This window comes from Tachysurus vachellii, chromosome 7 (genome assembly GCF_030014155.1).
Source record: "Tachysurus vachellii isolate PV-2020 chromosome 7, HZAU_Pvac_v1, whole genome shotgun sequence".
NCBI classification, from domain to species: domain Eukaryota; kingdom Metazoa; phylum Chordata; class Actinopteri; order Siluriformes; family Bagridae; genus Tachysurus; species Tachysurus vachellii.
In genome coordinates, this window is record NC_083466.1 from 1,865,001 (window position 1) to 1,892,307 (window position 27,307).

General features: G+C 45.7%; 3 protein-coding genes across 5 annotated transcripts in view; 1 reads left to right on the top strand and 2 right to left on the bottom strand.

The window, feature by feature from the left end:
* The window catches only part of zzz3 (zinc finger, ZZ-type containing 3), a 13,655-nt gene extending 7,860 nt beyond the window's left edge, over positions 1-5,795 (bottom strand). Inside the window, exons 1-2 of one of the 3 annotated variants that reach the window (XM_060873827.1) lie at positions 5,478-5,795; positions 1,077-2,572 (exon numbers count right to left, since the gene is read on the bottom strand). In XM_060873827.1, coding sequence (XP_060729810.1) covers positions 1,077-2,509 — 1,433 coding nt within the window. In that variant the 5' untranslated portion in view covers positions 2,510-2,572; positions 5,478-5,795. Of the gene's footprint in view, positions 1-1,076; positions 2,573-4,257; positions 5,201-5,477 lie in introns of those variants that run through there. The other 2 variants (XM_060873829.1, XM_060873828.1) reach the window with 2 other exon arrangements.
* A 696-nt stretch (positions 5,796-6,491) lies between these two features.
* usp33 (ubiquitin specific peptidase 33) lies at positions 6,492-21,276 on the bottom strand. The gene is made up of 24 exons (XM_060873830.1): positions 21,073-21,276; positions 19,364-19,451; positions 19,192-19,245; positions 19,001-19,063; positions 17,741-17,884; positions 17,540-17,630; positions 17,307-17,376; positions 17,052-17,165; positions 16,747-16,825; positions 15,226-15,538; positions 14,992-15,132; positions 14,778-14,890; positions 14,514-14,686; positions 14,310-14,380; positions 14,194-14,227; positions 14,060-14,105; positions 13,700-13,880; positions 13,476-13,602; positions 9,781-9,950; positions 9,161-9,242; positions 8,976-9,084; positions 8,262-8,364; positions 7,969-8,037; positions 6,492-7,866 (listed from the first exon to the last, which is right to left on the bottom strand). Exons 2-24 carry the CDS (start codon positions 19,445-19,447, stop codon positions 7,709-7,711), a joined length of 2,589 nt encoding a protein of 862 aa, XP_060729813.1. The 5' UTR covers positions 19,448-19,451; positions 21,073-21,276; the 3' UTR covers positions 6,492-7,708.
* Positions 21,277-22,196: 920 nt separating this feature from the next.
* On the top strand, positions 22,197-27,296 carry miga1 (mitoguardin 1). Its single transcript, XM_060873832.1, has 16 exons — positions 22,197-22,272; positions 23,029-23,174; positions 23,358-23,520; positions 23,684-23,808; positions 24,005-24,119; positions 24,197-24,333; positions 24,407-24,524; positions 24,626-24,726; positions 24,806-24,915; positions 25,033-25,105; positions 25,206-25,292; positions 25,374-25,472; positions 25,559-25,693; positions 25,778-25,831; positions 26,418-26,534; positions 26,622-27,296. Exons 2-16 carry the CDS (start codon positions 23,076-23,078, stop codon positions 26,805-26,807), a joined length of 1,719 nt encoding a protein of 572 aa, XP_060729815.1. The 5' UTR covers positions 22,197-22,272; positions 23,029-23,075; the 3' UTR covers positions 26,808-27,296.
* Positions 27,297-27,307: the final 11 nt, after the last annotated feature.

A 27,307-nucleotide genomic window follows, 5' to 3' on the forward strand; every position in this document is an offset into this window, starting at 1 on the left:
ATTTGTGGTCCAAAGCCGCAGGAAAGCAAAAGCTCAGCACTCGATTTAACACGCTGCCAAGAATCAGTTCCTGATTTGTTGTTTTTTTTTTTTTTTTTTTAAACATCCCTTTTAATCTGATTTTACACCCAACAAGTCAATCTCAAGTATTACCTCATTAGTCTGAAGACCAGATACAGTAACGTAGTAAGACCACAGGTTTACAGTTGTAGATAAGGATAAACCCGACGCTGCCCATGGAGCGGTACCATGAGAAAACTCTACAAAATGAGATTTTAGATAAACACTCTTCTGTGAATGAACCCAAACGGAGGCTAAACCTCATGGTCAGTCCTTGTGTTTTGCTGAGACTGCACTCCCCTTCCCACAGATCACCTTCTCTACCACTTGGTGCTTTATGCTATTCCTGAAATAATCAAACTATGTCATGTGACACGATTCAGTGATCTTGTGTCAGTCCAAAAAAAAAACCCCCACAAAAACTCATCTACCTCTTAAATGATAGCGATTCTTGATTAAAGCGTCTTGACAAAACCATAACTTTTGCATTCTGACACCCTCCATAGAGTGACTTGCTGTTTCTCTGAACCATAAGGTCCGTGCAGTTGGCAGCTTTACGTCCCACTGCGCCGAGGGATGAACCAGCTGGGCACAACCCAACACAGCCTGTCCACGCCAACTGCCTTTCCATCTATGGGCATAAAAATGACTGACCATAAGTCTCTCCTAAGCCTCAGCTAAACGTTTCTGCGGATGCTATAGGACGAGTACGATCGGGCCATGAGGCATTGTTTGTGCCCCTGCTCCCTGTGCAGGCTGATTTACATAAGAATCAGGACTTGACACAAAATGCAGCTCAAATCCTTGAGGCCAAAGAAATTACCGAGCAGGTGCAAAGCAGATAAAACAAAAATGCACATGATATACAATCAAACACACACTTGACTTTCTTTAAGCAAGGGTCGGGTAGCACACCAGAGATCGGATAACACACCGCTGTGTCGTTAGGATAGACTAAGACGACTCCACATTTAGACAAAAAGACTAAAAGAAGACAATCAGAACACTCCACATACTCTTTGTTGTGTTTGAGAGCCAAGTGATCGGACTCGAAATAGTAGACGTCAGGATCGTCTTCCTCTGCCTCTTCCTCCTCCGTCTGCCCGACCGATGGTTCTTTGGTGGGTCTCGAAACTCTACTATCCAACAAGCCAGCGTCTTCACCAACCTTGGCCCCTGTGTGTTCGGAGAGCTCGCCGCCAGCCTCGCTAACGAGACTCGGCACCACATTCAAAGGTTCTTTATGGCAGGCCGAGTCGTCCAATTCAAGAGGAACCACCGTAACCTCCTCCTTCAAAAATCCGTTATCCTCATGGGGGGAACCAGGCTTCGGTGAGCTGCATCTTGGCCCACTTACACAGGAAGTGCGGCAAGGGGAAGTCCTCAAGGTGTACCTATGCTCTTGAGGTTCTGTGAAGGAAGGCGGCTCCGCGGGAAGCTGGGAGGTCAGCCCAGCTGTTTCCCCTGAGATATTTGAACAATCGTCTGAAGGGTCCTGTAGATCCACAAGCAGGTCCCCGTTAGTGCTCTCCTCAGCCACATGCTCGTCCTGGACCTGGCCAGTGTCCCCGACCACGTCCACCTCAACCTCAACCTCCGGTTCCAGAGACAGAACAGCTTCTGAGGCCTCCTCAGCTGAGCAGTTTCTCTCTCTGTCGGCCTGAGGGCCATTGGACTCGTCCACCTGTTTAAGAAGCGGGGATGTACAAGGCACAATGGGGTCCAGGGTTGAAGCTGCCACTTGGCTGCCATTGGGCAGCAAAGGACTGTTCGTGATCGTGGTGGGGCAGGCACAGGGCTCTGCAGGCAAGGCTGCAGATTCTAAGTCATCCTTATGGACCTCAGCCAGGCCATTGGTCGCCTTGTGAGACTCGTTGGCTGGCAAAGAAGGACCGCGCTCTCCCTTGTCCTCGTCCTTTTCCTCCTCGCAATCTTTGTCGAGGCTGACAGACAACGCCAAGCCCGAATCCGAGGGCGAGTTTGAAGCGAAGTCCGATTTAGAATCCTCATTGTTGCCTTTGACTTCAGTCGGATCGGGACTCTCAGGTTTGAGAGCAGGTTCATCCTCGGTTCCTTGAGATTCCACTGAGCGAGAGCACCGCTTAGCCCTCTTCAGGGAAGGGGAGGCTTCTTGTCCTCCCCCAGCCCGAACTCTTTCTGTGGCGTCCGACTTCTCCGCCTCGTCCTTCTCAGAGACGGACAGGCCCCGTTTCCTGTGGGTAGGCAAGGACTCTCCTTCTGCTACCTTCCCTGACTGAGTCCCGGCCTGCTGGTTTTGCTGGCAGTCCTGCTTCTTTGAGGGCAAGCGAGTTCTGGGCGTAGGAGGAGGAGAGGTCTCCTCCGGCTGTGCGATGCTGCGGTTCCTGAGGGTTCGGCCACAAAAGTTCTCGTCCAATCCATTTAACCCCACTGATGATCTTGTGACACGCGAAGAACGGGACGCGGCCATACTATGGAGGGTGCCTACTGACTCCTCATCGTGGTGCTCTCCTCTGCAGCAGAATATGGGCACCTGAAAAGTAAACAAACAAAACAGTTAGGGTCCCATATAGGCTGCTTCTTCAATGAGCCAATAAGAAACTACAAAAGGTGTTTTTACATCGACAGAAACACCTCAACGAAAACGATCCTTTCAGGCACTTCTTTGAGCTGCGATTCCAATGTGGCTCGACTGAAAAACACGGATCGAAGTGATACAAAACTGATCGGGAAATCGCGTTCGCTTCCGACACAAAATAAGCTTCTAGTGATGTTAGTTTCTACGTCACAGAAACACGATACTTTTAACAGTATTGGTTTTATTCTATTTTTCAGCTCTACTGCCTTCAGTCTCAAATAGCAGTATCTGAAGCATCAGTAGAGCTTGTTGTACAAAACACAGAACTGCGTCTGCAGTCTAAAAAATGCCCTTCAGCAAGTAGCATAATGAGATAAAAACATATCTGGCAAGATGGATTGTAACCGCCGTTCTCATTTACTGCCCTTATCACCATCATAAATACAAAAAAACCCCACTGGTGTCAACAAATTTTTTTTTTCAACAGTTTTTTTTTCTTCTGTTATCTGAGCTTCACTGAGAACTAAAGCAGTCCAGTGGAAAACCAGACACGGGCAAACAATTCCAGGCAATTTCCATCCAATCTCTGTCAAACGAGGCTGACTAAAACGTCGAAGACAAGCTGTGGGTTTTAAACAGGTCGTATCCGATTACTGGAATTCAAGACGAAATGATAGACCGCTCCGCAAAACATCTGCCGCTGCCGAGATCTGAAATTTGATAGCGTCGACAGGACACGATGAGACCTTCCTTCGGTTTATCGCCAAGCAGCAGCTAATCATCAGACGATAACTGTATTACAGTTATGCTAACGTGAAGGTGTGTCGAGTAAAAAGAAATATTCATTCCCACGTCAGAGACCGATTTGCTGATTCAGAACGGTGTTATTTCGGTCAAATTTTTGAGCTATATTTTGCATTCGCATACTGCGACGTGAAAACGTGAAGCTCTTGGATGATAAATAAAAATGGTGCTGCTTAACGTTTTTCGACCGCCCCGACTTACGATCCGGTGACGGCCGGCATCAAGCGCTGCGATTTAAGGTTTCTAGGCGGCCGCTAAACATTCGGTTATATTTTGATCATTAAAACGTTAATCTGCTTCCAACACAATTTTTACGGTCCTTATCCTGCGGCGTTAACAGTGACCTGTTTATTTCCACTTAAACAAACAACGCAATAACCCGAAAACTGTTTCTCCTCAATTTTTCCCACAGATGGTGGCTCGCTGTGACGTAAAGGTCAAAAACAGGAAGTTCACAAGTTCTCCCGAGGAGGTTTAACCAATTGAAACGTCCACCCGTGACATCAGAGCGACACCAAATGCCATCTTCTCCAGGCGATAACGGATAAACCGTATACACAAACGAACCGGAAGCAAATTCACTACATACTTGTAGAGTATTTCTGTGGGAACACGTTTGGCGTGTTTCAGTGTGGACGTTTCCTTCAAAAAAAAAAAAAAAAAAACACACACACACACACACACACACACACAATATTAAACATCTTGTATTTAGTGCATTCAACACTCAGACTAGGACTGTACACAGATGAATAGGGAATCTGTCCCTGCAAACACGTCTACAGGTTTACTTTAAGGTGTAAGAGAACCTCATGCAGCTGTGGTCATGAACTCACCTTTATTTCTGACTAGGAAAGGTGAAGAAAAAAAAAAAGAAAGAAGATGATTCTCCTGGTTTATCATTGATCAGGCCCCTTGTGGTGTGTGTATGGGGAGTGTGAGTGTGTGTGGTGTGTGAGTGAGTGTGTGTGTGTGAGAGTGTGTGTGAGAGAGTGTGAGTGTGTGTGGAGCGTGTGTGTGAGAGAGTGTGTGTGTGTGTGAGAGAGTGTGTGTGTGTGTGTGTGTGTGTGTGTGAGAGTGAAAGCCGGGTTTCCAGAGCTCACGACCCCCCTCACAAGACAAACACTCCTCATTTCATAACTGACACATATTAAAACATATAAACACCATTTAACACACATTTGACGGTGCAGACGTCCGGCTCGAGGGAACAAAAACAAACGTGTTGCTAGCTTCACCACCTGCTAGCCTAGCAACCGCGTTTACAACGAAGGTAAAAAACCCCACAAACGGACAATTCCGTGCCACAGGTGACGTAATAAACAACGCTCTTTCGTTTAAAGCAGTAAAAATCACTAACGCGTAACTATTCTGACCGAAACGACACCGTTCCGTGTCATTCATGAGAAGTTAGCCGAGCAAGTTGCACGGCTAGTTAGCTGGGCTCGGTCCCAAATACGCTCTCATTTGTGGTCTAGTGCACTACGTAGGGCGCACGTGCCGGCTTGTTCAGAGGGTGCAGTAGTACGCTTGTGCAACGCACGCGCCTGCATTTGAGATTGAACCCGCGCTTCTGCGGATGAGAGCGAAAGGGGAGAAGAAAAAAAAACGCACAAACTCGATTTAGCCAAACCGGCTAGCACACAGTAACTAGCACTGGAACAGCTAGCTAGCTAGCTAAATAAATAAATAACAATAATAAATAAATAAAACGTCACCTGCTAGCGAATTAAACGCAAACCTAGAAACGAATCTTTACACGTGATCGTTATCGCGTGTAAAAAAAAAAAACGACGCACGTATTCGGCTAACTGTTGTTTAGCTTTAGCTTGTGCTAACACGCTAAGCTAATGCTAGCTGATTGTTTAGCGCGACAACATCACCCTCCTCTCCTCCTTCCCCCCAGCAGCTCACGCGCACCGCGTACAGAGCAACGCGGTGCGTTTGTTTCATCTTTAACGCGTTATCTTAAGATACACACACGTGCAGAAAACGAGGGAATAACAATAATAATCGGTTTTTTGAACGATTTGTGCAGCCAGAGAATTACACTTACCTCATTTCCGCAAACGGTTTGCTGCGCACTGGGCGGCAGCCATGTTTTCTGTCCAGACTGCGATACCTTTCTTTCCCACCCGTTTTCCGACAGGTCCCGCCCCCATTTGATCTGATTGGTGTTCTTTTACGCTTACATCAGCGTGTTCGTGAACAATTAGCCAATCCCAGTTCTGGAGGATGGATGAGACCAATAGGAACGCAGGAGGCGGGAGCATGCTTGAATACGGGTGTGGAGAAAAAATAGCGCACTCACAAGCCTGCGCTGGCGGATCACCATTAAACTCGCTGTGATGGGAAAATGTGTCACTGTCAAATTGTCTTTAATAAACCATGTCCGCAGCCTGGGTAATGGCTCAGCGCAGGCTAATTAATTCGGCATGGATTAATAATAAAAAAATAAGAGGTTCCTCCTCAGGGTTAATTGTTGATATGCGGTCCGGATATTAAACAATATGCGCTGAATTTCCTTTTGTAAAGTTGTACAAAAAAAATCGGAAATGTTTCTTCTTAGACATTTATGAATTATATTTCGCACATTTTAAGACGCTTGGTCGGTTTTATGTCCATGATTCCGTTCATGTGCCGTGTTTTGACGTTTGTGGTGTAGCCCCGCCCCCTTTACGGCGACGGTACACGCTTGGCCCCGCCCCCTTAAATCATAACCACAGTATTTCTCGTGTGTTGGAAAATAGGTAGGATTTCTGCAAATATCTGTAATAAAGCCATATTTATATACATGTATAAATATAAATAATATATATATATTTATTATTATTATTATTAATTATTATATATATATATATTTTGTGTATGATTACAAAACAACACGTTTTTTTTTTTATTTTATTCCACAGCATATTTTTGGTGTTTAATTTCAGCCAACAAAAAAATCCAAAATTAACATTTACACTTTTTTTTTTGTTACAGCGTTCAGTGAAAAAAGAAAAAAAAAAAAAAAAGCTATTATATACAAAAAAAAGTAATGCTTTTTTAACAAGCTGGAGGTGATGTATTTATTTATTTATTTATTTATTTATTTATTTCATACACGTTTCAGGAGGTTCTGAGCATCTCGCATGCGATCGTTAGCTTTCCTTCTATCGTGCGTCCAGAATCTGGATTAGCGGAGGTGGGAGGGAGATAAAATATACATGTCTATGTTCTACGTTCTGGCTGTTCACATGACCTTCTGAAATAAATAAGCGACCACGCAGGGCTTTTTACAACGCGACTACGTTCATACACGGATGTCGTTGCTGGAGCATGCGCTGCTTCGACGTTGACGAACAGTAAGGGGAAAGAAAAACAAAAAGCGCTTTCCTGAGATTACCTTATTTTCCGGAGTATATAAAGGACTAGAGGGATGTTCACAAAGAGCGTGTTAAAGCGATCGGTCGAGATCGTTAAGCCGCGGCAACTCTAAAGGGACAAAAACTAAATACTGGTAAATTCCAGCTGGATACATATTCGTGTTTTAAACGTCTTGATCCAGGACCTGGATCAAGTTCCGGAAAATAGGGTTCTAAGCGCTTCGGAATGGCGTTCACGATGATAAGATTTACATTTATGTTTAAGTTATATAGTGTACTTATATTCAGTCATTGACTTCAGCTCTGCTTTAAAGGGATAGCTCATTTAAAAAAAAAAAAAAAAAAGCAAAGATACTGTTTCCTAAAATTCCTTCAAACGATACGGGGGTAAAAAAATTAAATATGCCTCGAACCATAAGCCACGTATTTTGTAATTATTATATTATTATCATTGTTATTATTATTATCAACGATTTTACAAGCCAGTAATGTTTACGGTAAGCGTTAAAACACGAAGCTAACGTTAGCAGGCGGCCGTTTTGCGACGAGCGGAATCGCTTTTTATTCTCCGCAGCACGAGCTCCGTCTTCTTAGGTTCCGAAAGCCGGAAGCAATGAGTACTATTAACAACGTGTGTGACGTGTGTTTAAAGGAAAGTGTTTCAGTGCGACTGACTTAGCAGTACGTATAGGCTCAGCGTCCTGGCTGTACGATGACACCAGAGGAAATGTGCTGATTTTCAGTCCAATTACTAACTAACTAACTAACTAACTAACTAATTAACAAAGAGTGCTGTATATACAAACATGAAGTGTATTATAGTGAAGCTTGTAAGGAATGCACACAGGGAATGAAGAGAGAGAGAGAGAGAGAGAGTGTGGAAGTGCAAATTGAAGGATTTTCCTGTGTCCTCTCTACTCTACAGGGCTCGAGTATCCACCGCGATCTTCTCCTCAGCCTGAGAGGAGTCTTGGTCCTGGTGGTTCACGCTGGGTCGCACAGTCACAGTAGGGCCGCCGCCGTGGATCGAGTGCAGGAAGTTCCACGTCTCCTCTGAGATCTGACCCGAATCGGCGCCTGAGGAGATGATGACGTTCAGGAAAGAAGACGACATCGAGGAAAAGAAAAAAAAAAGAAACCCCGCAAACAAACAACAAAGAAGAGGAGGTTTGCGGTTACCTTGCTTGAGCGTGACGTGGCCGTTTTTGTTCACGGCGATCTTCGAGTTGTCGATGGGTCCTGGAGGATCTGGAGAGGAAATGAAATCCGAAACCCGGAATGATTACCCGGAAGGATCGGTGTACGGGTTGCCAGATTTAATAACCCTTTAGCTGTATGCGTGTTTTTTTTTTCTGTCTTTCTTAAACAATCGTTGTTATGAAAAACACAAGTCTAGGAGACGTCGTATGTTGTCTTCTTCATCACATTTATGAGGAGACAGAAATCATCATCATCATCATCATCATACTGACCGTTGTCCTTGCCCTTGACGAAAGCCTCCCATTCCCGGAACCACTGCATGCTGATGCAGTAGATGACCAGGGGGGACTCTTCCTCCTGAAACGCCTTGTTCAGCTGCACACACACACACACACACACACACACACACACAAGACTGAGAGAGATGTCATGGTCAGGTTTATTATTTACTGCGTTTTCTCACCTTCCCACAAAAAAGACGAGGAGTCAAAAAAAAAAGTCGTAAAAAGGACGAAGAAAAAGGAAAAGAGGAAGGAAGGAAAAAGTGGAAGGCAGGAAGTAAAGAAGGAAACGAGGGCGTGAACGAGGAAGGGAAGCAAAAAAAAAAGTAGGAAGCAGGGATGAAAAGGAGGAAGACAGAAAGGAGTTAAAGGAACAAGGATGGACAGAATAAAATGAGGATTATAAAAAATGGTTGAAGAGACAAACTAAAAAGGAGAGAAAGCAAAGGAAAAGGGCAGGAAAAAAAAGAACAAACATAGGAATGGAAAGAAAGAAAGAAAGAAAGAAAGAAAGAAAGAAAGAAACTGCTTTCTTTAGTGCTTCATAGTGCTGTTATGTGCGTGGGCTGAATGTCTGATCTGTGTTCATGAGGAACCCCCCCCCCCCATACACACACACACACACACACACACACACACACACACACACACAAACACCTCCCCACACACACACACACGAGAGTGTAGTGTGTGTGTGTTTCTCACCCGGACGAACATGTCCAGCTCGTTCTTGCACCGTTTCTCCAGCTTCTCGATCTCCATCTGGCAGGTGTGGCAGACGTACAGATGGTTGACTGCTGGCCCTCCTCCATACCTAGTCGCCATAACAACCATTATAAACTCCAGCCAAACACACACACACACACACACACACAGTGATCACCGCGTACCTGCTGTACAGATGGTCCCAGACGTTTTGGGGCAGCATGACCACGAGGTCGTCGATATATGCAGCCTTGTGGGGCGGCACACCTGCAGAGAGGGAGAGAGAAACACACAAATAAGGAAGGAAGGAAGGAAGAAAAAACGGGGAGAAACAAAGAAAAGATGGAAGGACAGAATGTGGGGAACAAGGAAAGGAAGGAGAGAGCAAAGAAGGAAGGGAGGAAGGAAGGAAGCGGAAAAGAGGGAATAGAGGAAGGAAGGGATAAATTGAGAAAAGAACGAAAGTAAAAAAAAAAAAGAATGGAAAGAAGGCGAGAGTGAAGGAAGGACGAAATGAGGAGGAAAGGAGGGAATAAAGGAAGGAAGGACAGAGTTGTTTCTGTGTAGGAATAATAGACATCAGATTATTCAGCGCTCTGGACTTCGCCCTTTATTTACACTCAGGTACAAACCCCATCAGCACCTTCATAAATCTCTCCTCAGCTGCTTATAAAGAACTAGAGGGAGAAGAAGGGAGAGTGAGCTGAGAGGAAGTGGATAAGTGTGGGGTTTATTCTTCCTCAGATCAGACTGTGCTGCTGTGGTGTAGTGATTAATGAGGGTATAAAAAAACACATCTCTTCACCTCCGTGTGCACACAGGAAGTCACGGTTGGAGATGGGCCCGGGTTCGGCGAAGGTCCGGGACTTGGTGAGCCACTGGCGTGAGACGTAGAACTGCAGCAGGCTCGGCTCCGTCATGTTGAGCAAAGCCGTGATCCTCCTCCTCTCCTTCTGCGTCTCCTCACTGCTCTTCCTGGAGCACGTAGAAAAAAGCTGCACTTATACACTTAACCACGCCCCCTAATTTCTCTACACTAATACACCTGGCCACGCCCCTTATCTCTCTGCACTAATACACCTGGTCACGCCCATTATCTCTCTACACTAATACACCTGGCCACGCCCCCTAATTTCTCTACACTAATACACCTGGCCACGCCCCCTAATTTCTCTACACTAATACACCTGGTCACGCCCCTTATCTCTCTACACTAATACACATGGTCACGCCCATTATCTCTCTGCACTAATACACCTGGTCACGCCCCTTATCTCTCTACACTAATACACATGGTCACGCCCATTATCTCTCTGCACTAATACACCTGGCCACGCCCATTATCTCTCTACACTAATACACCTGGCCACGCCCCCTAATTTCTCTACACTAATACACCTGGTCACGCCCCTTATCTCTCTACACTAATACACCTGGCCACGCCCCCTAATTTCTCTACACTAATACACCTGGTCACGCCCCTTATCTCTCTGCACTAATACACCTGGCCACGCCCCTTATCTCTCTGCACTAATACACCTGGTCACGCCCATTATCTCTCTGCACTAATACACCTGGTCACGCCCCTTATCTCTCTGCACTAATACAACTGGCCACGCCCCTTATCTCTCTGCACTAACACACCTGGCCACGCCCCTTATCTCTCTGCACTAATACAACTGGCCACGCCCCTTATCTCTCTGCACTAACACACCTGGTCACGCCCCTTATCTCTCTGCACTAATACAACTGGCCACGCCCATTATCTCTCTGCACTAATACAACTGGCCACGCCCATTATCTCTCTGCACTAATACACCTGGTCACGCCCCTTATCTCTCTACACTAATACACCTGACCACACCCCCCTAATTTCTCTGCACTAATACACCTGGCCACGCCCCTTATCTCTCTGCACTAATACACCTGGCCACGCCCCTTATCTCTCTGCACTAATACACCTGGTCACGCCCCTTATCTCTCTACACTAATACACCTGGTCACGCCCCTTATCTCTCTACACTAATACACCTGGTCACGCCCCTTATCTCTGCACTAATACACCTGGCCACGCCCCCTAATTTCTCTGCACTAATACACCTGGTTACGCCCCTTATCTCTCTGCACTAATACAACTGGCCACGCCCCTTATCTCTCTGCACTAACACACCTGGCCACGCCCCTTATCTCTCTGCACTAATACACCTGGTCACGCCCCTTATCTCTCTGCACTAATACACCTGGTCACGCCCCTTATCTCTCTGCACTAATACACCTGGTCACGCCCATTATCTCTCTGCACTAATACACCTGGTCACGCCCATTATCTCTCTGCACTAATACACCTGGTCACGCCCATTATCTCTCTGCACTAATACACCTGGCCACGCCCCTTATCTCTGCACTAATACACCTGGCCACGCCCCCTAATTTCTCTGCACTAATACACCTGGTTACGCCCCTTATCTCTCTGCACTAATACAACTGGCCACGCCCCTTATCTCTCTGCACTAACACACCTGGCCACGCCCCTTATCTATCTGCACTAATACACCTGGCCACACCCCTTATCTCTCTGCACTAATACAACTGGCCACGCCCCTTATCTCTCTGCACTAACACACCTGTTTACGCCCCTTATCTCTCTGCACTAATACAACTGGCCACGCCCCTTATCTCTCTGCACTAACACACCTGTTTACGCCCCTTATCTCTCTGCACTAATACAACTGGCCACGCCCCTTATCTCTCTGCACTAACACACCTGTTTACGCCCCTTATCTCTCTGCACTAATACAACTGGCCACGCCCCTTATCTCTCTGCACTAACACACCTGGCCACGCCCCTTATCTATCTGCACTAATACACCTGGCCACGCCCCTTATCTATCTGCACTAATACACCTGGCCACGCCCCTTATCTCTCTGCACTAACACACCTAGTCACGCCCCTTATCTCTGCACTAATACACCTGGCCACGCCCCCTAATTTCTCTGCACTAATACACCTGGTTACGCCCCTTATCTCTCTGCACTAATACAACTGGCCACGCCCCTTATCTCTCTGCACTAACACACCTGGCCACGCCCCTTATCTATCTGCACTAATACACCTGGCCACACCCCTTATCTCTCTGCACTAATACAACTGGCCACGCCCCTTATCTCTCTGCACTAACACACCTGTTTACGCCCCTTATCTCTCTGCACTAATACAACTGGCCACGCCCCTTATCTCTCTGCACTAACACACCTGTTTACGCCCCTTATCTCTCTGCACTAATACAACTGGCCACGCCCCTTATCTCTCTGCACTAACACACCTGTTTACGCCCCTTATCTCTCTGCACTAATACAACTGGCCACGCCCCTTATCTCTCTGCACTAACACACCTGGCCACGCCCCTTATCTCTCTGCACTAACACACCTGGCCACGCCCCTTATCTATCTGCACTAATACACCTGGCCACACCCCTTATCTCTCTGCACTAATACAACTGGCCACGCCCCTTATCTCTCTGCACTAACACACCTGTTTACGCCCCTTATCTCTCTGCACTAATACAACTGGCCACGCCCCTTATCTCTCTGCACTAACACACCTGTTTACGCCCCTTATCTCTCTGCACTAATACAACTGGCCACGCCCCTTATCTCTCTGCACTAACACACCTGTTTACGCCCCTTATCTCTCTGCACTAATACAACTGGCCACGCCCCTTATCTCTCTGCACTAACACACCTGGCCACGCCCCTTATCTATCTGCACTAATACACCTGGCCACGCCCCTTATCTCTCTGCACTAATACAACTGGCCACGCCCCTTATCTCTCTGCACTAACACACCTGTTTACGCCCCTTATCTCTCTGCACTAATACAACTGACCACACCCCTTATCTCTCTGCACTAATACAACTGGCCACGCCCCTTATCTCTCTGCACTAATACAACTGACCACGCCCCTTATCTCTCTGCACTAATACAACTGGCCACATCCCTTATCTCGCTGCACTAATACAACTGACCACACCCCTTATCTCTCTGCACTAACACACCTGGTTACGCCCCTTATCTCTCTGCACTCATACAACTGGCCACATCCCTTATCTCTCTGCACTAATACAACTGGCCACGCCCCTTATCTCTCTGCACTAATACAACTGACCACGCCCCTTATCTCTCTGCACTAATACAACTGGCCACATCCCTTATCTCTCTGCACTAACACACCTGGTTACGCCCCTTATCTCTCTGCACTCATACAACTGGCCACATCCCTTATCTCTCTGCACTAACACACCTGGCCACGCCCCTTATCTCTCTGCACTAATACACCTGGCCACGCCCCTTATCTCTCTGCACTAATACACCTGGCCACGCCCCTTATCTCTCTGCACTAATACACCTGGCCCTTACTGTATGCTTCTAAAGAACCTTTTCTTACATTTGAGTGAAAAAGCTCGATCAGGAATAAAAGCCCTCAGACTCTGGACTCACTTGTAGAAGAGCACGTAGGCCTCGGCGTTCTGAACGCAGGACTCGGAGACTTCGGTCACGCTCTGGTCATCAAACTCATACCACATATGGTTCAGGTCGTTGCGGCAGTAAGCCACGTAGTGACCGCCTGCACAGAGGAAACCCACAAACTCACATCATCTTTAGCGTTGTATTGAGTTTCAGTTAGCAACACCTCTATGTCGCTCTACGTCTCCAACACTCACTGCCGGCGGTGCCATGGTGACAGATGACGGACAGCAGGTCGTAGGTGGTAGTCTGGGCAGAGCTGTCTTTGGCCAGGAAGGGCTGCAGGTCCAAGCCGTCCAGCGGGAAAGAGACGTGAGTGCCGATCTTGGTGGAGAACATCAGCTCGTGTCTAAAGCGCTTCAGATGGATGCATAAGATCTGGAAAAAGAAGAAGAAGAAGAAATAGTCTTTAGGAGCTCAGAAATCTTCTCAGCAATGCAGAATGAACTCAGGGAGTCACTGTGTGTCGAACCAGTCAAATGAATCGGACACACACACACACAATAAACCGCAGAAGTTAAGAAAGGAGCAAACAGAGTTAGATTTTCAACCCTCACCTCCGGTAAACTCTTAACTTTGCAGAACTTGACTCCGTTTCTCAACCTAAAATGAAACACACACACACACAAAGCTTAAAGCCAACACTCTGAAACACAGTCGATATTTACCTTCAGTTATTGGTCGTACTCACTTCTTGCACTTTTCACAGCTGTACATATTGTCTCCTAAAGAGCAGAACACACATAAGTATAAGAATGTAGGCGGGGCTTATAATCGCAGGTTTGACAAAGAGTGACAATGCCTTACCTTTCAGTTCGTCTCTAGCGAAGAAGGCGGCCAGACAGTCCTGCAGCGTGACCACCGGGCCCCAGAACCAGCTGTTTATCAACAAGAAGAAATCATTAAAATATGGAAGCCTATGATTTAAGTGGATGTGATGGAGCAACAACGCCACCGAACCGTGTGCCGGAGAGCGGCTGCTATAGTATAAGTGTGTACGTGTATAAGCACCTCTTGATGTACTCGAGGACGAAGGCGATCCAGCCCTGAGGAGCGTAAGCCTCGCCGCACGAACCCGCCTTCACCAGCGACGTCTGATGTGTAGCAGAGTGAAGCTTGGCGAGATCCTCTTTCCCGGGAATGGGCAGGGAAATGTCTTGGAAGTTCTCCAGAGTCACGGAGACCTGTGAAGAACAGAGCGTACTGCTAAGGCGAGGTCGAAAACACGGACGCGGCGTACGCGATTACGTGATGGCGCGTGTCGGCGTGACTCACCCTGTCGCAGGTCAGACACTGCACCGAACTGACGATGGTGCCGTCAAAAATGTCCGAGATGATGCTGCGGTATTTCCTCTGCCGCTTGCTCTTTGGCGGCGTAAATACGTTCACTGTTCCAGTCACAAACACGCACAAACCCAAACTCGTCGATAAAACAGCTACTTTTTTTTTTTTTAATGTAAAATTCCAGTTTGTTTTTTTTAAGACTTACTTTTCTTGTGAGCCGCATTGAGGTTCGGCCACACCGGGGTGGATTTGGGCGGGCTGCAGGACAATTTGGACCCGATGTTCTCGCTGGCACTCGGGCTCTGGGTCCAGCTGCTGCTGCTGATCTGGATCTCTGGGTTAGTGTCTGAAGAGAAAAAAAAGACAAAGTAGATGTAAGTCAAGTGGACGTCACCTGGACCCCTTGACCAATCGGATTTGAGAACCGAAAGCCGCTGACCCGTGGCTTTGCTGTGTTTCATGGCTCCCTGGCTGCTGACGATGCTGGCCATGTCCTCGTCCTTGTCCGGGTCGGCTCGGTGCAGCTCGTTGATCAGGTTCTTCTCCTTCTGCCGCTCTCGGCTCGCTTTCTCCTCGTCTGTGATGAGCATGTCTGCTTCGTTAACCTCGAGAGCTTCGTTCGGCTCTGACGGCTCGTTTGGCTCGTCCTCGTGCGCCTCTGCGCTCTGATTCTGGTCCTCGGGTTCTTCTACGGGCTCCTTGAGCTCTTCATGGAGCTGGTCCATCAGGCAGCGTAGGAACTCCTGAGAATCCTGAACAGAGACACACACAGATGCTAGCAGAGTTACAACGTTAACATTAGCTCAGCTAGTGACAAGCGTGATGTCCTTGGATGCTATTGAAGATCACATGTTCAGTATCATGGTGAATGCACAATTATTTCATATTTGCTACAAATTTACATCAGATAAACTTCTCCAATACGCCAAAAGCTACTTCGAGTCACCTGATCTTCTTTGCTAAACACAAAAAAATAACCCACACGGTCTCTTACAGTGGACGCATGCAAGAGGGTTCAAAAGTCCTGGAGGACTACCAAGAACTGTTTACACCAAAACATCAGCTATCAGCTTTTATCGACGGGATAAACACACATAAGACAATCCTTATCAGGGCACAGCATTTCTCTCACTCGTTACCGGGTCACCGACTTTTTGTTTGGACGGCTTCGTTATAGACCTCCTGCAGATCGACGGTTGTTGACCCAGTGTTCAGGGGTGGAAACAAATAAAGATTGAGGCTCAGTCAAGTTTGAGAACTAGTTTGTTCGTTATTCCACTGATCAGGCGGTTTACGGTCACCTGACTTTTTACCGAGTACAGTTTATAATCTCAATACCACGGACCTTTAAAGGATATTTACACAGATTATCTGGTGTGGCTGCAGGCTTTCATCCCAATCAGGCAGGAGTTAAAACAGTATCAAAGCCCGAGTGAAGCCTGCAGCCACACCAGCACATAAGACTAAAGACCCCTGAGAGTCATAATGGGACTTCTAATAACACCGGAAAGACTTAAGGGTGGGGGGCTTAAGGGTGGCTTAGTGGTTAGCACGTTCGCCTCACACCTCCAGGGTTGGGGGTTCGATTCCCACCTCCACCTTGTGTGTGTGGAGTTTGCATGTTCTCTCCGTGCCTCGGGGGTTTCCTCCGGGTACTCCGGTTTCCTCCCCCGGTCCAAAGACATGCATGGTAGGTTGATTGGCATCTCTGGAAAATTGTCAGTAGTGTGTGAGTGTGTGAGTGAATGAGAGTGTGTGTGTGTGCCCTGTGATGGGTTGGCACTCCGTCCAGGGTGTATCCTGCCTTGATGCCCGATGACGCCTGAGATAGGCACAGGCTCCCCGTGACAGTTCGGATAAGCGGTAGAAGATGAGTGAGTGAGAGAGACTTAAGGGTTTCACACCAAAGGGGGTGAATACTTTCACCTTTAAGAAGTCAGGAACCTGGTAGAAGACGCACCTGTTGGGAGTAACCTCGAAACATCGGATTAACGGCTTTGATGCCCTGGAACAGGTTGGTTGGGACGACGTAGGAAGGCCTGCACAAACACACACACACACACACACACGTTATCACTCTGGAAAAAGTTTCCCAGGAGAATTCAGGCAGGAATTAGAACGTTCATGAAAATCTAAAAGTCTGTAGTCTGTAGCCGTCACTTAGTCGTTTTCAGCGCTCGCTTTGCCTTATATGGAGTTTTGTGGGCGTGGCGAAAGGTAAAGGTAAATCAGCCGTGCTTTAAACAGGTTCATGTATTTTCCTACCTGGTTTTGTGCCACAGGTCTGTAACGAGCTTCTGGTAGCTTTTACACAGCGCCGGCTTCTTGTCTGTTCGGACCAGGCCGTCACATTCGGTGAAGAACTGAGTGAGGGGAGGACTGAAAGACAATAAAGAAGAAACACAGCCTGGTGACGACCTGAAGGCGCGCTCTGTAATGACACAATGAATAACTACTTTACTGACGAGTTGTTTTAGAGCAAAAGACATCACAGTGCTTCTGTGGAGAAATACAGTATACCAGTTGGACAGCGCCTGCAGAGCTGCGTTCATGTAGCAGGTGTTGCCGATGTTTTTCAGGCCGGTCAGACCTGCGGGAGAGCAGCGTCGGCGTTAATCAGGGTATAAATCATGTCCAGGAGCAGAAGATAAACTTTATGAGGATTTATACGATCTGACCAATCGGATTTCTGACCGAACGTCTTGCATAATCGTATAACGCGGCTGTTTTGTTTTGCTAGGTTTCTGACATACCTCTAGTCTTCACGTCGTCGTCTTCTTCCGTCTCCATATCCAGGTCCTCGGGGACTCTCAGAGTGGCAGGGCCGCCCAGGACCCCAGGATCCTGATAGCACAGTGTTACACGCAATTAATCAACCAAAGCTGAGAGAGAAAAACGTAAGACGGCGACATTAAAGCATCGCACCGACCGCATAGACGGTGGGTGGAGGTTACCTGGTCAGGCAGCGTGATGGGTTTGGCAGTGCCAGTGGGCGGGGTTACAGGGCCCAGCTTCCTGTCCAGGAACACTTCCTTTAAACAGGCATAACACCAAACCCTCAGCGTGGTCAGATTCACTGTCAGGTTGTGCTGCGTCTCCTGAAAAAAGCCAGAGGGATTTAGACGGGGAAGAAAAGTCTGGGAATGTTTTTAGCCCAAACTGCGTTTATCAGAGGGGTCATGTGGTGCCTTCGATATAGAATCACTGCAGTGTGTGTGTGGTGCAGTTTTATCACACCGATACATACACTCAGTACCCAAACATTCCCAAAATCACATTCCCAATTCCGTGAGATGGTCCACCATTCCGTCTTCTCCAGGAAAACGGAGCATATGGTGTGTGTGTGTGTGTGTGTGGTGGGCAGTGTGTTAGTGAAGTGGGGTGTGGTAGGGTCTCCAGCTATGCTCACACACTCGCGTACACACTCGCAGTGCAGAAGCCACTACATTATTCATGCTGGCGGATCAGCTTTTCCCTGCTCCTTCCATTTGTGGGCTAAAAAAAAAAAAAATACAATCTGACCATCTGTTTCTGAAGGGCATTAAATATTCAGAAGCAGACTGGCTAAAGGCTTTAGCAAAGTGATTTATCTTTAATCACAGCTCTGAAAAGTGAGCTTTCAAAGCAAAGACTGGTGCAGGGCAGAGTTTTATTTCCTTATTGGTTGTGCCTGAGATAAAGGCGGCGTCTTGAGTAACCCAAGCGATCGTGATATAAAAGCCCAACTTCTGACTCGTCCCTGATTAAAAAGCGCCTTTCCACTCTTTCCCCAATAAACAGTAGATGTTCTGGCTTGTCCCTAGCGACACACCAATGTTGTGACTTCTCTCTTTCCAGATGTTCTAACTCATCCCTCGTAATCAATCAGCAGATGCTCCAACTCATCCCTAACCATCAGCAGATGTTAAAGCCCCGCCTCATGCTTTAACTCTCCTCCCACTGCTTTGTGTGTGTGTGTGTGTGTGTGTGTGTAGACTTTAAATCTGTGTGCAGTGAAACTGAGGACATCCTTAAAAACATCCTTGTTTGCCGTAACCCGACCGACCCGTCAATTTAGGACCGACTCAATTTTTTTTTTTGCTTTAAGTCCGACCGACTTGCCGAAAATAAATAAATAAATAAATAAATAGACCTACCTACCGACCCTTTTTTTTTTTTTTAACTGTTACTGCAAACCAAAATATTTTTAAGGATGGCCTGAAAGGATCACACACCTGAGAGTGGACCGTGCTGTGGTCAGCGTGAGACTCTCCACAGCCGACATAAGCACATCCATTCTGGAAGGAAAACAAACGTACACACACAAAGTTATCATTTCCATTCAATCTTACAAAGGGTGCCAATATTTCTGAAGTCTACTATATGATCCTGTTTTTTTTTTTTTTTTTTTTTTTTAATCACTTACTTCCAGACAGGCCCAGAGGTTTGGTCCACCAACACTGCAGTCCTGGCACTGGCCCTGAAATCACACAGCGACGTCAGAAATAATACACACGAAGGAGTACAAATGTATTTATATGGTTTATTTGTTGCAGCTCAACATTAAACGTGTTCACTGACACACTGATGAGACTCACATGAGACTTTTGGATGAGCTCATCTTTAGTGATCTCTCCAACGCACTCCAGGTGTGGACAATCACAGCTCGAGGCAGCCAGCATCACTCTATTACAGAGAGAGAGAGAGAGAGACAGAGAGAGAGAGAGAGAGAGAGAGAGAGAGAGAGAGAGAGAGTCAGAGAGAGGGAGGAATAGAGAGAGACAGACAGAGAGAGAGAGTCAGAGAGAGAGAGAGAGAGAGAGAGAGAGAGAGAGAGAGAGAGAGAGAGAGCATCAGAGAGTGAGAGAGAGAGTGAGCGTCAGAGAGAGGGAGGAATAGAGAGAGACAGACAGAGAGAGAGAGTCAGAGAGAGAGAGAGTGAGCGTCTCAGATTGAGAGAGAGAGAGAGTGAGCGTCAGAGTGAGAGAGAGAGAGAGAGAGAGAGAGAGAGAGAGAGAGAGAGAGAGAGAGAGTGAGCGTCAGAGTGAGAGAGAGAGAGAGAGAGAGAGTGAGCATCAGAGAATGAGAGAGAGAGAGAGAGGGAGGAATAGAGAGAGAGAGACAGACAGAGAGAGAGAGTGAGCGTCAGAGAATGAGAGAGAGAGAGAGAGAGAGAGAGAGAGAGAGAGAGTGAGCGTCAGAGTGAGAGAGAGAGAGGGAGGAATAGAGAGAGGGAGGAATAGAGAGAGAGAGACAGACAGAGAGAGAGAGTCAGAGAGAGAGAGAGTGAGGAGAGAGAGGAGAGAGTGAGGGATGAGAGAGAGAGAGGGAGGTCAGAGAGAGAGAGAGGGAGGAATAGAGAGAGGAGAGAGAGAGCAGAAGGAGAGAGTGAGGAGAGAGAGAGAGGGAGAGAGGGAGAGAGAGAGAGGGAGTGAGAGAGAGGGAGGAATAGAGAGAGAGAGAGAGAGAGAGAGAGAGAGAGAGAGAGAGAGAGAGAGAGAGAGAGAGAGAGAGAGAGAGAGAGAGAGAGAGAGAGAGAGAGAGAGAGAGAGAGAGACAGAGAGAGAGAGAGAGAGAGAGACAGAGAGAGAGAGAGACACACAGAGAGAGACAGACAGAGAGATAAAAATAGACAGAGAAAGAGAGAGAGAGAGTCAGAGAGAGAGAGAGAGAGAGAGAGAGAGAGAGAGAGAGTGAGTGTCAGAGAGTGAGAGTCAGAGAGAGGGAGGATTAGAGAGAGAGAGAGAGAGAGAGACAGAGAGAGAGAGAGACACACACACACACACACAGAGGAATAGTAAGTCAGAGTCAGTTAGAGGCAGGAGACAGAACACAGTGACCTGTTAGACAATAAAATGACTTATTTCTCCAGATAAGTCACAGGAGTGTTGGACCTGGAGCCCTGGTGCATTGTGGGATATTTCTGTACCTGTGACTGTGGTGCTGTAACATAAGGAGATAAATGTGACGTATAAACGGGAATAAACACGCAGGAATAAACACGCAGGGCAAAGACACACGCCTGGACGTTAACCGGACGCGCATGCGCACTACCACCGTCATCCTCTTTGACAGCTGTGCTTATCCTGAAACGGCTAACGCTAGCTAACTGTTAGCCAACACAAAACTCACGCACTTACACCAAATGTCCGCACATTCCACATCGTCCTCTTATTAACAAAGCGTTTAAGATTATTTTTGACAACAGTCTGTTATGTCTGGGGGCACATTAGCGTCAGTTAGCTTAGCTTAGCTTAACACAGTTAGCTTAACACAGTTAGCTTAGCACAGTTAGCATCGCTTTTACCTCCAAGAAGCGCGCGGTGTCGTAATTAAAGGCTCCGACTTGGTGATGAAGATGTCAAAATGTCCTCCTCGTCCTTTATCACGCTATATGCTTTTTAAAAATCATCTTGTTTTGTGATGCTACTTGTGCGGAGATCCGTCTGACATCTACCTTCCTTTGCCCTGTAACACAACCATGGTACGGTCGTCAACCGCTAATTCCGGTTCGGAGCGGCCGTATCCCAAATGTCAATTCAATCACTGCACATACGGTGTGAAGTGATCGATGTGTTACAGCCTACCTAGTGCACTAGGTTTATAAAAATAAGCCGTTTGGAATCCCACCACAAACTGGGCGTAAACGTTAAAGCAGAAACCTGCCCTCCAGCGGTCAGAGACGGAAACAACAAGCAAAAATACCTCAAAGATTTGAATTTTGCTCTCCCGGCCCAAGCGCCACCTTGTGGACACGTGATGCAATTGCATCAGGACTTCATTTTATATAGCCCTTCATTTGTTTTATATATTTCTTTATTTTTCCTATAATTATTTAAGTTAAGAAAAAAAGTGTCTCACACACTGATATATTATTGAATTCATTAGTTTAATAATATATTATAATTATTATTAAGAATATAAATAATATAAATATAAATATTTTTCCAGAAATTAAAATTTTAAGGTGTTTGTGCAAATCCTAAACTATATTTCTTTAAAAAAAGATGTTTGTTTTTTTTTTTACTTTAATATGCTTAATATTTTTTTTGTTTGTTTGTTAGTTTTATTAATTCGATTTAGGTGTTTTTATATTTTAAAAACGTCTGGGTTATTTTTTTATTTTTATTTGTTTGTTTACTCCATATATCAGGGTGTCGATAGCACATATATCCTTTTATCCAATTGAACTCTAAATATTTTTTTGTCTTTCGTTTGATAAATATTTATTTATATACATTTTTACATTTTATTTTGCTCAATTCGTTTGGTCTAATGCTTTTATTTTGAAATACCTGACGCCATTTTACATACATATGTCACGTCCCAAATAACCAAAATGAAGCTATATTAACAATCTAGGGCACTTACTAGCACTCGTTGAAATCAATAGCCTATGTAGTGCACTAGTGTAGGGTGTACAGAGGTATTTGAAATGCTGCCATCTCCAGCTGTCTTTTTTTCCCCCTTGTTGACAGATGGTTAAAAGACGACTGAAGCTCTAAATGTAAGAAAAACAATTCGGTTTTCGTTTGTTTGATGTTTTGCTAAATTAAAAAAAAATAATAAAACTTACATTTCTACATGAACGTAACGTGTGAAAAAAAACGGCGTTGCTGCTAGCTAATATGCTAATTAGCCTCTGGCGGATTTTTATTTCTTTTAAAATGTATTTTATTTCTAATTTGTAAAATAATTATATAAATATAATAATAATAATAATAATATCGATTATTTACGGATTACTAATTACCGTGCCACCATTAATGCATGTTTACAACGTGTAACACTGTACAGAGTCGTGATTGCTGCTCCTCCACGGGTTCAATCCCAAATGCAACCTTATCGCCTAGATATGTTCACTACACCGCGTGCGTTTAACGGTTTCCGCCGAGAAGTGCACTTGACTGAGTAGTGCACTTGATGTGAAACATGGCGCCGTTTGAAACACAGCCCTAGTTTTTTTCTCCACGTATAATCAGAATTAAATCAAGAAAAGTAGCTCATGGGTTAAAGCGTGAATTTGCCACAAACGCCGTGAATAGATGGTCTAAAACACGTTTGGTGTCTAAATTATGCTTTAGAATTTGTGACAGAGAAGTCATTGAATTGTATAGGCACCAATCATCATCATCATCATCATCATCATCATCTGTCACTGCTGCATGAAACTGAAGGAAAATGTTTTGAAGTGAAGATGGATTTTTTTGTGTGTGAAACTTCTCATATATTAAAGCGGTGTGTTTTCTGGGACGTCCTTAAGGCTGAGCCGGAGCCGAGGAACATAGATGATGGTGTGAATATGGCACCATGGCAGAAGATTTGCTCAGAGACTCCTCTCTGTCCTTAAAGACGGCTGTCCTTCATGCAGCCGAACTTCCACTGTCAGTCCTTTCCTCTCTTCCACAGGTGACAAGCTCTCGTTTTGTTCTGCTTTTACTCTTTTGGATGTTGGAGTCGTCTCCTTTTCCTTTTCAGTTCTCTGCCTCTTTTGTCTTTCCCACTTGGCCATCTCTGTCCATTGATAACTCTCTCTCTCTCTCTCTCTCTCTCTCTCTCTCTCTCTCTCTCTCTCTCTGTCTTTTTGAGCAGGTGAGTCTGAGCTCTGGCACTAAGAAGCTGGTGGCTGTTGCTGCCTTCGGCGCCGTCTCCGTCCTCTTCCTCGCCCGTCGCTTCAGGCGGCGGAAAGGAAAGAAGAAAGTGGTGCAGGAGCAGAAGAGGTCTGATTTCCTCTCAACGCTTCCACCGTTGAAAGGTATCAGCAGTTTGGTGCCATTGTTCCACTTTCACATCACAGTAATTATCATTTATAACATACATAATTGCTCCTGATTTGTCCTCCAGCCCCTTGAATATGGGGCAATAAGGACTTCTTGTGTCCACTCTGCCAATCACAATAAGGTTTTGAACTCTTCCAGATGCTGCTTGCACTCGTCCAAACCTCAGTTTGTCTCTGAACTCGAAGGGCACCTTTTTCCGTCACGCCGCATCTAACGGTGGCTTACACAGCAAACTCTCCAGCTCCCTGCAGAGTCTGACCTCGGTAAAACGTCTCCTTATATAGTTCAGCTAAAAGCTTTCCCTCACATTCACACAAAACTCACTCGTGTCCCAGTAAAAAGCTCTAACCAAATTGTTCGCATCATCGTGTTTCCACAAACTTCGTTTATTCTAAACAAACGATTGTACACTCACATTCTCAATGTAAAGCATTCAGATGTACAGATGTCTTCCCTCAGGTGAAGAGCATGAACTCTTGCAGCGAGGGCACCAGCGGATCAGCCTGCTGGGACAGAACGGACGATGGCGATCTACGCAACATCGTCACGACTCCAGAAAACCTCTACCTCATGGGTAAGTGCTTTTATTCCTCCACAATTTAGCAAGATCAAGTCGAATGTTTACTGGAGCACTAAATCTCACACGCACAGGTATGGAGTTGTTTGAGGAGGCGCTGCGACGCTGGGAAGAAGCGCTAAATTTCCGTAGCCGGCTGGCTGACGACGAGGCCGAGTGCTTTTCTGTAAAACTGGGAGCCGGAGACGCCATCGCAGAGGAGACCGTCGAGGTTTAATTTTGCTCATAGATTAAAGTGTTACGCTATTATTTTACACGGCGACGCAAACCATGTTTTCATGCAGGACATCATCAGCGGCGAGTTCATCCGTAAGCTAGAGTCTCTGCTGCAGAGAGCATATCGGCTCCAAGAGGAGTTTGAAGGAGCGCTGGGATTCACGGAGCCGTCTTCACACCACAGCGGTGAGTCGTACAGACAGAAACACAGGAAGGAAGAGTTCTCATGACCGTTAACGGAGTGTGAGTGTGACGTCTAACCCATGACTTGCTTGTATTTCTGTTAGAGAAGCACAACGAAGGCTCAGCGAGGGACGATTTGGACGACTCGTGTTGGAGAGACACCGTGAGCATCGGCTCCACCGACTCCTTTGTGTCCGCAGCAGAGGTGACGATGTCGCTTTTTTTTTTTTTTGGTAGCGATTGAAGCTTGTCCATGAAACTGACTTGTTCTCTGTCTTCCTCAGCTGTCTGAGCATAAGACTGTCATGGGTCTCAGCTCTCTGTGTCGTTATCCCTTCTACGAGGACGCTCTGCAGATGGCCGAGGACGGGAAAATATCCTGCAGAGTTCTCCGGTGAGACCCGGAACCGAGCTGAACGTGAAAGCATCTTTATGGGAAATGTAGGAAGTTTTACCTCTTTATACAGGAACCATGTTTTTTTTTTGTTTGTTTTTTTTTTCTCTAATTAAGAACCGAGATGCTTGAATGCCTCGGAGACACCGATTTCCTCGCCAAGCTTCACTGCATCCGCCAGGCTTGTCAGGTACCATAACGTTCTCTCCAATCCATTTAATTAAATCTATTAAAAATAGCTTTCTACAAGGTCCCAGTCACACTGTGTAATGAGTCGCTCCTCTCTTAAGGTCATTCTACAAGAGTTATCGACTCGTACGTTTCTGGCTGACACGGGGAAAAAAATCTTGTCCTCTATAATCGTGAAAGCCAAGAAGGTGAGTGTTGGTTTTAATCTACTGATCTGATGAATGTTTTGTAGCTCGGTTACGAGCTGTCGATTATTTTGGGTTTGGCAGAATCCCAAGAGATTTGAGGAAGTTTATGAGAAGATGATCGGCTTCCTGGAGCAGAGGGAGCACTGGGAGAACACCGAAGCTGAGCTCTCTGCGAGAGGGGTAAAGACATTTCTCACAAGACTCGTTAAATCAGGAAACTTCACGCCATTTTTAATTTGTTATTTATTTATTTTTTAAACCAATAGGTGAGGCATTTAAACTTCTACGACATCGTCCTCGACTTTATCCTAATGGATTCGTTTGAGGATCTGGAGAATCCGCCCATGTCCATCACGAATGTCGTCAACAACCGCTGGCTAAACGATGCCTTCAAAGAAACTGTACGTCAAAAAAAAAAAAAAATCCAATTGTGTTCGCCTTCAGATGCATTTCATCAAACAGCTGAACGATTTTTTTCCCTGCAGGCGGTGGCTTCGAGCTGCTGGTCTGTTCTAAAGCAGAAGCGACAACACGTGAAGGTACCGTTCCTGATACCGCTGGAGAACGGTATAAGCCGTTTCTTTAAATCCTGATGCTAGTCATGCTAGCTGTCCAGCGTAGTCGCTAATCATATCTTCTGAGTTGAACTAGTTAGAAAACAATCAAATACTACAGTAATTACATCATGTGCTTTGCTTCATACTAGCTACGTTGGAAGATTAGCTTTGACTACTTGCTTCCGAGCTCCACTTTCTGTCCTTGTGCCTTTAAACACATTTAATAAGAGGTTATAAGACAGGATGTGATGAAAGTATTCCATTTTTGTGAGTAAACAAGAACTCAGACATTCCAAGCTACAATTGTAGCTACCATTCCGCTAATTGTAAGACTTTGTCACTGATATTTGGATATAATTTTAATTTCCTACCTGTGAACCATGCAAAACTCATCAAATAGCTTCATCACTTTGTGTGTATCCTGGTTAGGGTATATTTAGACACTTTAGCCACTTTTAAATGAAGTGTATTCAACATTTCCAAGCTAGCCAGCAGTTTAACTATTCATGTGGGAAAAGATGTTTATATTTAGCGATTTACTTTAAATTTTTTTTTGTCTTTTTTATAGGATCAGGATGGCTTTATCGCTCACTTCTACGCTGTCTGTGAACACGTTAGTCCCGAGTTAGCGTGGGGTTTCCTGGGGCCTAAAAGCTCCCTGCATGACTTTTGCTGTTTCTTCAAGGTGAAATTTTTTTCAAAATAAAAAAATATTTCCGAATTTACACCAATTTTTAGCCTTATGCTTTAATGTTTGGTTCTGTTCCCACAGGAGCAGGTGATACTCTTCCTGAAGGACATCTTTGATCTGGAGAAGGTGCGTTACTCCAGCGTGGAAACTCTGGCTGAAGACGTACTGCACCTGCTGCACCACCGAGCCGAGTTGCTTCTGAGCTTCTCGGGCTCCGATTGTACCCCACACACTAACGGCTGCGTCTGCACCGTGTCCGATTTGTAATTTCTTCCGTCCTCAAAGAGGAAGAAGAACATTTCACAATCAGTGCATTGTTTATTGACATTTCTATATTGATAAACGTCAAAGTATAGCATGTAAACCGAGTGAAATTATTATAACGTGCTGCTCTATTTAGTCTGATCGCACTGGAATGTACATGAATTATTTATTTCATATCTGTTTTTATTCTTGAAACCAGTGCCATAGAACGGTCCTAAAACGCGATTGAACGTGTGTGACGAATGTCATTTGAAAAGACCTTTCCTCTGGCTAGAATTGTACAAAATCACCCCTTCTCGCTTTAGATGGTTGAACCATTTGGGCTTTTAGGAGTGTTTCCCACATCAAGACGGTATACTGTAAAGCAATGGAGAACGAATTATTTTAAATATCACAGATTTGGTTTTGATGATGATGACGATGACGATGATATGCCTAATTGTTGGCACCTGTATCGTGTTCTGAAGTTCGAAATAAATGTTAGACATGTTGCGTTTTTTTTT